Consider the following 12,324-nt stretch of genomic DNA (forward strand, 5'->3'; position numbering starts at 1 on the left):
CTGAAAAATGGTGAAGTCCCTGTTTTTGATAGCCGAGTAGTATTCCGATATATATATATATATATATCACAACTTGCTCAGCCACTCATCTGTTGTTGGACACCTGGGTTGCTTCCAGGTTTGGGCTATTACAAATTGTGCTGCTATGAATATAGATATACACAAATCTTTCTAGATGAATGTGTTGGGTTCCTTAGGATATGTCCCTATGAGAGGAATAGCAGGATCGTAGGGTAGGTCCATTTCTAGCCTTGTGAGAGTTCTTCAGACTGCTCTCCACAGAGGTTGGACCAATTGACATTCCCACAAGCAGTGCAGTAGGGTTCCTTTAACCCCACAACCTGTCCAACATTTGTTGCTGTTACCTTTTCTCATGTATGACAATCTCACAGGAGTGAAGTGGTATCTCATTGTTATCTTTATTTGCATTTTTCTGACAATCAAAGACTTGGATCAATTTTTCATGTGTTTCTCAGCCTTTTGGATCTCTTCTGTGGTGAATATTCTGTCCCATGTCCTCTCCCCATTTTTGGATGGGGTCATTTGTTTTCTTGTTGTTGGGTTTGGCAAGCTCTTTATATATTTTGGTTATTAGCCTCTTGTCTGATGTATGGCATGTAAAGATCTTCTTCCATTCTGTGAGGTGTCTGTTGGTTTGGGTAGTGGTTTCTTTTGCTGTGCAGAAGCTTTTTAATTTGATGTAGCCCTATAGGTTTATACTTGCCTAAATCTTCTTTGTAATTGGATTCGTTTCATTGAAGATGTCTTTAAAATTTATGCGGAAAAGAGTTCTGCCAATAATTTCCTCTAAGTATCTGATAGTTTGTGGTCTAACATCCAAGTCCTTGATGCACTTGGAATTTACTTTTGTGTTTGGTGAAAGACAGTGGTTCAGTTTCATTCTTCTGCATGTTTCAGCCCATTTTTTCCAACACCTTTTGTTGAAGAGACTCCTCTTTTCCCACTTACTAGTCTGGGCACCTTTTTCAAAAATTAGATGTCTATAGGTTTGGGGGCTTACTTCTGGGCTTTCAATTCTATTCCACCCAGTGCATTTTTGTCCACAAAAATACACTTAAGTTTTTGCTTTATTATATAGAATATTAGCAAGTTGCTAAGACTTAGTGTATGTTTGTAAAAAGAGCAATGAAGTTTACATTCTTGCCCCCCATTAAAAATTTATATTCACTTTAATCTAGCAGAAAACCCCCCTCCAATTTTTTATCTTGTAGAGATAGGAGATGATTTTAGGTTTACCTGTTCTAATAATTAGGAACAGTTTATACACATGATGGCATGTGCATTTTTTGAGTAGAGTGGAGCCATTCAAATTGAATTTGTTATAGTGATGGAAAGATAATGGGGATTTTGTGATATGTCTTGTGTTAAGATATAACAGCATGACTTCATTTTGTGAAAATGTGCCTATAAAGTATTGTTTAATGTTATTTATATTTTTGTAATAATAACTTAATATGTTTCATTATAAATGATTTTATGTTATACACAATGAGAATTGCTAGTGAACATCTCCTAATGGCTACCTTTTCAAAACTATGATGAGAGCACCTCATACCTACTCTCAACTTATTTCCAGTATTCAATGCAGTGTTACTAACTAGAAACAGCACATCTATACATTGCCCATGAAATCTTGTAAGAAGGACTGGTAGGTAACTCATTAGATTGGATGTTTCCCTTGATAATGCTCATTACCCAGGCCCATTCTATATGGGACTGCCATGGCACTGTGGAAACTCCAGTACTATGTGTTCTTTTCCTCTCTGTTTCTCTCTCTCTCTCTAAATAAAAAAAGTTGGCCTTGGAGTAGAGGCTACAAGGGGGGGGGGCTATGTTTTAAAAAATCCATTTTAATATGTGAGAAACCAGAGAACTTCTTGACTCTGGTACCTAGCATTGATCCTGGATCGTCTCACATGCAAATCTTGTGGATTACTGTTGTATTATTTGTCCAGTATCCATCCTGCTCACTCACCCCCCCCTTAGTTACTCACCACAATCCATTTTTTATTGCCACTAGGGTGAATTCCTTATGCATGCATCATACCCTAGCAATCTAGTGCATGCACAACAAAGTCAGTGTTCCTGCCCTTATGACAAGTTTTTGTTTATCCTCTCCCCTCCTTTTGTCTCTCAACTTGAGGGTAGGAACAGACTAGGGAAATAACAAGCCTGCAGTGTCACTTCACCACTTTAGAAACTTCATACTCTGCAAGTTGGGAGCAGGAAGTTGAACCCAGGTCTTTGTACAGGCTAAGGTGTGTGCTTTGGTGGGTGTACTACTGCAGCCCATCACAAATTCTTAATAGTGATTTATCCCTCCTGAGCAATAGCAGAAGCTTCCCTTCCATGATAATAAAAAACATTATATGCTACTAATTGAATAAGTCTTGTTATTTTATATTATTGATACTATTATGTTATACTTTAATATAAGTATTTTGATATTTTATTATTGGATGTCTTATAGTTATTTTTAACCTGTGATTCTGCTTTTAATGTGTGAAGAGTTTTCGGTTTCCCATGTTTCTCTCTCTGTTTTTTTTTTGTTTGTTTGTTTGTTTTTGTTTTTGTTTTGTTTTTTAGCTACTGAAGTAGTGACTGTATTTGTATTTCAAGAACCATCACTCCTCTCCTCACTACAGGACAATGGATTGACGGATGTCATGCTGCATGCACTACTTATCAAAGATGTGAGTTTTTCCTGTTAGATACATAATCCTCTCCACAAAACACTTATATTATGCTTTCCATTTCAAACAACCAAAAGGAAAGTTAAATCATACGGCATTTTTTCCCAATGCATATGAAAGTTGTGTTTAATCTATATCAATTTCATTATGTCTGAAATAACCTTATAGTACTCCCAATATAAAGTAATTGATTGCTTAATAATGATATCATCAGAACCTTCAGTAAATTGTAATCCTCTTGCTGGTCAAGCAGTATCTGTGAAATAAAATAGAATGGAGCATTGTAAATTGAGGTACGCTTGTACATACATGTATACTTCCAAAAGAATCTTCTAGCATAAAAATTTCTTATTTACATGTAGTATTGAGGCTACTTGGAACTCGTCATCATGAATAATTCATATCTATATAAACCCTGAGCATAACTTTTAATGTCTTTAAGTTCATTTTATTGTATCTTTAGGTCCCTGCTACTCGTGAGGTCCTTGGCTCCCTCCCAAATGTATTTAGTGCACTCTGCTTGAATGCCCGAGGTCTTCAGTCATTTGTACAGTGTCAGCCATTTGAACGTCTCTTCAAAGTTCTTCTATCTCCAGATTACCTTCCAGCCATGCGGAGGAGGAGGAGTTCTGATCCCCTTGGTAAAATAACAGTATTTATTTTTATGTTACTAGCTTGCTTCTGTGCCAAGAAATTAAACAGTTATCAAGCTACAAATTTTACAAGGAAACTTTTCCTTAGCCTCACATTATTTCTCTGACTTACTCTTCTAAGATTAGTAAGAATTATTCCATTTATTATGTTATCATCATCATCTTCTGTTTTAATATTCAAGACTGTTAGATAGTCACAGATGAATAGATTTTTCTCACTGAATCATTATAGAAATGCAAAATGTTAGTACTCCAGAAAGATTCCAGTTTTCAAAAATGTGCTTGGTACCTTAAATCACCACTGTAGCATTCTGGACACTATTACTCTTTTTCTGAGCAGTCAGAGTTTGTATGCATGCTTCTTCCCTCTCTCTGCTCTGCTGTTTTAATTCAGACTTTGCAGTAGAAATTGTTAGGGTAGAATGTAGCACATATGGTTACTTTATAGGGTTTATTAGGTTGATAGTTTCTTTCCTCATAAATAGTGATTTAGCTTTAGGGTTTGGTGTAAATTAATTGGGGAAAGCACAGCTTCAGGAAAATTAAAACAGCCATTGGTTATGTCTTTCTTATATTGACACAGAATACAGTTTAAGGTATTTTTTTTTTCTCCCTTCCCTTGGCTTAACATTTGTTTTTTCCCTTCAAGGGGATACTGCATCCAATTTAGGAAGTGCTGTTGATGAGCTCATGAGACATCAGCCCACACTTAAAACAGATGCAACAACTGCAATTATCAAGGTGGGATATGATAAAAGCTGTGTGTGGCCATGGATATGAAATACTAATGCATGGTTTCTTTTTTTCGGGGGGGGGGGTGACTCAGTCTACTGGAGGTTATATGTATTCTTTGAAGTGTGCCTGTGAAAAGATCGTGTTCTCATTATGTGTCATTGGGCTATTTCTTTGTCGTACATACCAAAATAATACAGTTAAGTTTTCCTTTATTGTATAGAACATTAGCAAGTTGCTAAGATTTAGTGTGTTTGTAAAAACCATACTGTCCTTTCTGTTCTTTGTTCCTTCACTTTTTCCCCACATTTGCTGACATTGCCAGCTGCCTGTTGAGAATTTTGAAACTTATATGAGTTTCCTGGTACTTAAAATTAGGACATGGAATGAGACCAGCCAGTCACTGACAGCCATTTGACTCTAAACGAGTTGCTAACTTCCCAGAGTTTAAGTTTACTTGTTTTTATAAAATCACGTTAATGATTACATCAGAAACAGTGTACATAATGTATAGAAAGTGTGTTGGTCTATCTACAGAAAATGCTTCCAAAATGCTTCCAAAATGCTAACCATCACCCCATTCTGTAATTACAAATAATCCTTTCAGTTGCTTGAAGAAATTTGTAATCTTGGACGAGACCCTAAATACATCTGTCAGAAACCATCAATCCAGAAGGCAGATGGTACTGCCACTGCTCCTCCCCCAAGGTCTAATCATGCTGCAGAAGAGGCCTCCAGTGAGGATGAGGAGGAAGAGGAGGTACAAGCCATGCAGAGTTTTAATTCTACCCAGCAGAATGACACTGAGCCTAATCAGCAGTAAGTGTTCTAAAACACATTCTCAGGCCATATTATGTTAGGCATCTAGTTTTCAATTATAAAAATAATTGGACTACATCACTGTAATGTTTTCAGGACCATAAAAGTACATTTTTTCCTTTACTTTGATCCTTGTTTATCATGTGTGTTGGTATTTAATTGTATTGGTTACAATACTAGCAAGCTGTCATTCTTTAAAATTGTTCATGAAATTTAATCAATTTCATATTGTAGATGTCAGGCTTTCATTAGAGGAGTTATTTTGCCTGTGTTCATTAGTTATTCCATATCAATGACTGCCTTATTGTATGAGCACATATAAAACAATGTAAATTTGAATCTCATATAAGAAATGTATGAGTTTTTTTGTTCTTTGTTAACACCCCCCCTCCCGCTCAACACACACATTATTGGAATGTTGATTATTTATAGTACAGTTGTTTGCTTTTGTTTGATTGCTGTAAGTTCATTCCAGATACCCAAGAAGTTTTAGACTGCTATCTGATTATACCCAGGCACAGCTAGCTTTCCTTATTATTTCTAAATTTTGAAATTCTGAAAACTGGCTGCCAGGATGGTGAGGCAGCCATAAAGATGAATTAAAGTTTACAGGCTTGGGCTCAGGAGATGGCACCGCAATTACACAACAGACTTTCATGCCAAAGCTATGAGGATCTATGTTCAGTGCATAGCACCGCCATAATCCAGAACTGAGCAATCCTCGGGTTAAAGAGAAAGATTGTAGGCTAGTTTTGCATCAGGTATTTTGAGCTTAACCGTTACTCATATGCAGGACATGAATTAATAACTGTTGTACATGTAACATATTCCCTCTGTACAGTCATGTTATGAAAAGTGTGTTTTAAGTTTGAATGTGAATGCATTTGACTCTTGTCTTGTCAGCTTTTGGGACTTCACAAAATTACTCTCTTGTAAATTAGAACTTAATTAGCCTCTTAGTGTTTATTTTTGTTTGGCTTTGTTTGTTTGTTGTTGTTCCAAAAGAGGGAGGAGAGATATTAACTACTATGTACATTGGTTCATTCAGCAACTATCTTTGTCTGAAAAGGAAACTGTCATTCTAACAGCATCTTTTAATTAAAATGTTCTTTCTGGAAGAAGATGACACACTGGAATAAAATAAGACTTTAATTGTAAAGGAGTCAGATACTTAGTGCTTATTTTTTTAGTCGATCTGCTGGGATAGGGTTCCCTTTCCTGGCACCAAACTAGAGGATTGCTTGTATGTGAATGATGGTCATGCTTGCTTGCTTGCTTTATTTATTTATTTATTTATTTATTTATTTATTTAATTTTTGCCTCCATGGTTATTGCTGGGGCTTGGTGCCTGCACCGTGAATTCACTATTCCTGGAGACTATTTTTTCCCTTTTGTTGCCCTTGTTGTTTTATCATTGTTGTGGTTATTATTATTATTGTTATTGATGTTATTGTTGGATAGGACAGAGAGAAATTGTGAGAGAAGGGGAAGATAGACAGAAAGATAGACACCTGAAGTCCTGCTTCACCACTTGTGAAGCGACCCCCCCTGCAGGTATAACCAGGTATGAACCCTGCAGGTATGAACTGGGATAAGCGGGATCCTTACAGTGGTCCTTGTGCTTCGCGCCATGTATGCTTAACCTGTTGCACTACTGCCCTACCCCTAGGTCTGTTTATTAATTTGAACTTCTCCACTATTATTTCTCATCTCTGCAAATGTCAATATGTATTGTATACTCAAGTCCCTTATACTTCTGTGTCCATAGATTAAATCAACTGATGGAACTCACAAACATGAAGATGGCTCACTTTACTTATTTAAAAAAATAATTCTTTTTTTCCTCCATGAATTACGTTCATTATAAATCAGCATGTGCATTTTCAGTGGATTTTGTTTAAAGGTCAACTGCATTTCAATGCTTTTCTCTACTAATTAATATGATTGTTTCTTCAGGGCAAGTATTGGACAATAACTCATTAAATGTGTTGCAGTCACTTTGTATAATATCAGTATTGACAGAAAATTCTTATTTAGTGGCTTGATGGAGTGAATCCAGATCAAAGTAATTTTCAGAATCTTAAAATGCCAGGAGAACTGGACTTAGCAAAAATGAAAAGAATAAAAATCTGGACCTTTATGTTTATCATGTGTGTTTTATAATTTTTAAATTAATTTGTGTTTCATAAATGTTGTCACATACATATGTTTCTACCAGAGCACTGTTTAGTTCTTGCTCATATTGGTTCAGGGGATTAAACCTGGGATTTAAGAAGCGCTGACACGAAAGCCTTTGAATGTTATGCTATCTACCTACATACTTTTCTACCTTTGCCATCTTTAGGAGTTGTGGTTGAGTGACTATGGATTAGGACTGTAAAGAAATGCAAGAGACTGTCTAAAATCACTACCTATTTGTGAAAACCAATATATATTAAGGGGAAGGAGTCTTCCATGTCCTTATCTCATACGTGTTTGGGGGTGGGGGGGGTGGGAGTTTCTGTGTCAAAAAGGAAAGTCTTGAAAAATTTTTGCCACAAGTCTTAAACATCCTTACCCAATGCACGTTTTTTTTTTTTTTTAACAGCACCAGTGCCTCAAGCATGCCTCCCAGGCCTACTTTTTATTTTTTTTTTCTTTTAATTTTGGATAGGGGTAGAAAGTGACAGGCATAACAGCAGCACTCCATTATATTTGATGGTCCCCCCTCATCCTTTGCTGGGACGAGTGTACATGCTCTTTCCATTGAGCTATCCTGATCCTGAATTCTTTAAGTGGAATCCCAAACACAATCTTGCCTCATGTACCTTCATTTTGATTTCCAGCTCCTTACGTGCATACAAATAAAGGTTTTTTTCAAATAAAGTTTTTATTGAGACATAACATTTTTTAATATTTATTTATTTCCCTGTGTTGCCCTTGTTTTTTTATTGTTGTTGTTATTGATGTCATCCTTGTTAGATAGGACAGAGAGCAATCAAGAGGAGGGGAAGACAGAAGGGGACAGAAAGATAGACACCTGAAGAACTGCTTCACTACCTGTGAAGTGACTCCCCTGCAGGTGGGGAGCCGGAGGCTCGAACCGGGATCTTTTACCCACTGCATTACCGCCCGACTCCCAACATTTATTTTTTAACCAGAGCACTGGTCAGCAGTACAGGAGATTGAACCTGGGAGCCTCAGGCATGAATAGTCTCTTTGCATAACCATTATGCTATTTACTCCCTCCCAGCTGCATAGAATTTAGACTTGTAATTGCGCAACCCTAAACACAGGCAACTACTTAATCTTTGTAAGTTTTACTGTTATGGAATGAAGTTAGTTTTATCATTATCTAATAGGTAGCTATTGTTCAGTGTTCATAATCTCTAAGATTATGCCATGTTCTATCTACCTAGCAGCAGGTTGTGGCATTTTGTTGCTATTTAAGCTCTTATTGTATTAATACACTGCAGAGTTTATCCATTCTCCTATTGATGTAATTTTGCATTTCTGAACTTTTTCTACACTGTCTTAGCAATGCTTTTTTACTTTATTTTTTTCCTTGGTGTTAACAGCTATTATTTGAAAAGTGGTTTTTTGTTTTCTTTTCTTTTTTTTTTTAATTTGATCTCAACACATGGTTGTGCTATCAACCTGGTCAGGATAGGAAAACTAGCTTCAGCATTTACCTCAACTTTTTCTGTGTAATTTACTAAAATTTATTCTCTCTCTCAATAGGGTTGTTGGTACAGAGGAGCGTATACCTATACCCCTCATGGATTATATTCTTAATGTGGTAAGATTCATGGTAGTGACTGTGCTTTTCTGGAAAATGTGTGGTTACCAAATAGTCCTTTGATTTCTCTGTTTTATTTTTTCTTTATTTTGGATAGAGGAATAAATTGAGAGGGAATGGAGTGGTCCGAGAGATGGCACTGAGAGATAAAGCATTGAATTCTCAAACATGAGGTCCTGAATTCAATCCCCAGCAGCACATATATCAATCAGAGTTATGTCTGGTTCTTTCTCTCTCTCCCCACCTATCTTTCTCATTAATAAATAAAATCTTAAAAAAAAGAAGGGGGGAGCTAATGAGAGAAAGAGACACCTGTACCACTAGTGAAGCCCCCCCCCCACTACCACCACCAGGTTTGAACCAGGTGCACCCCTACCTGGCCTTGTGTTTATTTTCACGGGACTCCTCAGAGAACAGAACAGTAAGAAAAGATAGGAAGTCTGCATTTTAGAATTGGTTTCCCAAAAATTAGTGTATTCATAATTTTTTTGGTTCACTATTACCATTCCAACTTGGAGGCCAGAGGCCAAAAAAAAAAAAAAGAATTTTATGCCTATCTAGTGTTGATGCTTCTTGTATCTAATGAGTATATTTTCCTGTGTCTCACGTGCTATTTTTCCATTAATCTTTAATTTAAAGAATTAATGCTACCTTTCCATGTCTGTGTGACTCACCGGAAATAGAGAACCACATGAATTATCCCATAATTGTTTACTAATAAGGATAAGCCCATTTAACATTTGTTGTAGCCCATCAAACACTTGCAAGATGATTTCTCTTTTGCCCACATTTTATACTCTTAAAACATATGTTTGGCTTGCTTGTCAGAGTTCTTGTCAGAGCATATTGAAGGGAAAATATCCATGATGTTTTCTTACAGCAGCGAGGCATTAGCATGCAAAGTTCACTAAATGAGTGATATGAAGGACTATTCCTGGTTCCACTATTGATTCATGTTGTGGCCTGAACATTTTAAATTTCTGTGTTATCAAATTATATAACTAGAGGTGTGGCTGATGAGGTAAATTGGGAAGAACTTTCTGTTTTACTCATTACTTTCTTGATGCTTAGATATTTTACCCCTGTCTCCTTGAAGTTTTGTTATTTTTAGAAAGTAATTTATTTTTCTATAAAGCTACCTGTGTCCTTATTTCAGGTTGATCTTTCAGTTCCATGTGTCTCACTTTTTATTTTTTTCATAACCTAGATGAAATTTGTGGAATCTATTTTGAGCAACAATACAACAGATGATCACTGCCAGGAGTTTGTGAATCAAAAAGGACTCTTGCCATTGGTTACTATTTTGGGTCTTCCCAATCTGCCCATTGACTTCCCCACATCTGCAGCCTGTCAGGCTGTTGCAGGTGTCTGCAAATCCATATTGGTAAGAAGCATCTGGCCAAATGTTATCGTCTCTTAAAAAAATTGTTTTTCTATATATGTTTTTACTGTGGTCTCAGCTAAAAAATAATGGGGGATTTTACAAGGGATAAGTAGTATGCACGGTATTTCTCATTGAAAGAATAAATACTTGTTCTTTATTCCTGGATTGTATGTGTATATGTGAATTTGTTGGAAGAGTATGTATCTCTAAGGAAATTTTAGGGTTTTATTAATATGCCTTTGTTCATAAATGCTTAACATAATCAGGTATTGTTTAGCTGTAGTCTGTATTTTTATTTTTGAACTTTGTTGGACATGTATTTTAAGTATAATGGATCTCTGATTTCTCAAATTTTGTCCTGAATAATGCTCTTTTTATTTTAAATATTGGTAAAATATGCAAGACATACAACTTGTCATCTTAAGTTTTTACTTAAGTAACTGTGCTAAGTACATTATTGTACAAATGGTACCCACTAAACAATAGCTGCCCATTTCCCTCCCCCTCATAGACCCTGGTAACCATTAATGGACATCCTGTCTCTGAATTTGACTACTCTGTTATCTTGTATAAGTGGAAAATTTTTATATACCAGACCACTGATGGGTTCTGGCTTATGGTGGTTCTGAGGATTGAATTTGGGACCTCTGGTATCTTTGGCATGAAAGTGTATTCTGTTGCACTAGCACTATTACTGTCACTCGGTTATTTTTATGGCAATTATTTTAAGTAATCTTACAATAAATAATAATAATCTCCTTAAAGTTTATCTATTTCATAGCATTGGTCAGTTTCATTTTTTTCTTTCCCTCTTTTGTCACCAGTGTTATTGCTGAAATTTAGTGTTGGCACTACAAATTCGTTGCTCCCTGTAGCTAGCTCTCTTTCTCCCTCACTTTCCTTTCCTCCCTTCTTCCCTCTTCTTCTTTCTGTTATGTGATAGGATAGAGAGAAATTGAGGCAACAGTCAGTGGCACACCTGTTTGAATGCATCTGTTATAATGCACAAGGACCAGAGTTTGAGCCCCAGCCTACCTGCATGGGGTAAGCTTTGTGTGGTGAAGCAGGGCTGCAGGTGTCTCTCTCTCTCACTCTCCTTCTCTGTCTGACCCTTCCTTCTTGATTTCTGGCTGTCTCTATCCAATAAATAAATAAAGATAAAAAAATTTGAAAAGAAATTGAGAGGTAGAGAGAGATACCTGCAAACCCTGCTTAGGTGCTTGTGAAGCAATCCCCCCCTGCAGGTGGGGAGTGGGGGTTCAAACCCCAGTCATTGTACATGGTAAAGTGTGCACTAAACCAGGTGCACCACAGCCCAGCCGCAGACATTCCTTTTGAAGACTAAATCATTGATAATAACAACTTCTTCTTCTTCTTCTCCTTCTCCTTCTTCTTTTTTTTTTTTTTAACCAGAGCACTGTTCAGTTCTGGCTTATGTTGGTGCAGGGAATTGAACCTGGGACTTTGGAGCCTCAGGCATGAGAGTCTGTTTGCATAACCATTATGCCCATAACGAGTTCTTAAACTTGTGAGACTTATCTTCCACTTCCATAATGACTTCACCATAAGGTGCATGTGAATTTCATTATACATTGATGCTTTTAATTATTATTATTGTTGTTGTTTCAGACACTGTCACATGAACCCAAGGTTCTTCAGGAAGGTCTTCTTCAATTAGACTCCATCCTCTCCTCTCTAGAGCCCTTACACCGCCCAATTGAATCACCTGGTGGCTCAGTGTTACTACGAGAACTGGCTTGTGCTGGGAATGTTGCTGATGCTACGCTATCTGCTCAGGCTACACCTCTACTGCATGCACTTACTGCTGCTCACGCCTACATCATGATGTTTGTTCATACTTGCAGAGTTGGACAGGTAAGACTTATCTTAGGACTGAATATCTTGTTTAAAGATAGTGAAATAGCTACAGTATATACCTGGCAACTAGATCACTATTTATATGCAGTTTTACCTGGGCTAACCACTATATGAAGAATGAGGATTTCCCCCCCTTTTGTTGCCCTTGTCGTTTTTGTTGTTGTAGTTATTATTATTGTCGTTGTTGGATAGGACAGAGAGAAATGGAGAGAGGAGGTGAAGACAGAGAGGGAGAGAGAAAGATAGACACCTGCAGATCTGGTTCACCACTAGTGAAGCAACTCCCCTGCAAGTGGGGAGCCAGGGGCTCAAACTGGGATCCTTACGTCAGTCCTTGCTCTTTGTGCCACCTGCCACCTGCACTTA

General features: G+C 37.0%; 1 protein-coding gene across 15 annotated transcripts in view; it reads left to right on the forward strand.

Annotated features, from left to right (window-relative positions):
* The window catches only part of HUWE1 (HECT, UBA and WWE domain containing E3 ubiquitin protein ligase 1), a 175,053-nt gene that overhangs the window by 87,908 nt on the left and 74,821 nt on the right, over positions 1 to 12,324 (forward strand). For 14 of the 15 annotated variants that reach the window (XM_060183492.1, XM_060183502.1, XM_060183503.1 and 11 more), the window contains 7 exons: positions 2,608 to 2,714; positions 3,178 to 3,355; positions 4,017 to 4,108; positions 4,707 to 4,918; positions 8,639 to 8,696; positions 9,904 to 10,080; positions 11,710 to 11,955. In XM_060183492.1, coding sequence (XP_060039475.1) covers positions 2,608 to 2,714; positions 3,178 to 3,355; positions 4,017 to 4,108; positions 4,707 to 4,918; positions 8,639 to 8,696; positions 9,904 to 10,080; positions 11,710 to 11,955 — 1,070 coding nt within the window. The remainder of the gene's footprint in view (positions 1 to 2,607; positions 2,715 to 3,177; positions 3,356 to 4,016; positions 4,109 to 4,706; positions 4,919 to 8,638; positions 8,697 to 9,903; positions 10,081 to 11,709; positions 11,956 to 12,324) is intronic. The other variant, XM_060183499.1, reaches the window with a different exon arrangement.

Source organism: Erinaceus europaeus, chromosome X (assembly GCF_950295315.1).
Source record: "Erinaceus europaeus chromosome X, mEriEur2.1, whole genome shotgun sequence".
Taxonomy (NCBI): Eukaryota; Metazoa; Chordata; class Mammalia; order Eulipotyphla; family Erinaceidae; genus Erinaceus; species Erinaceus europaeus.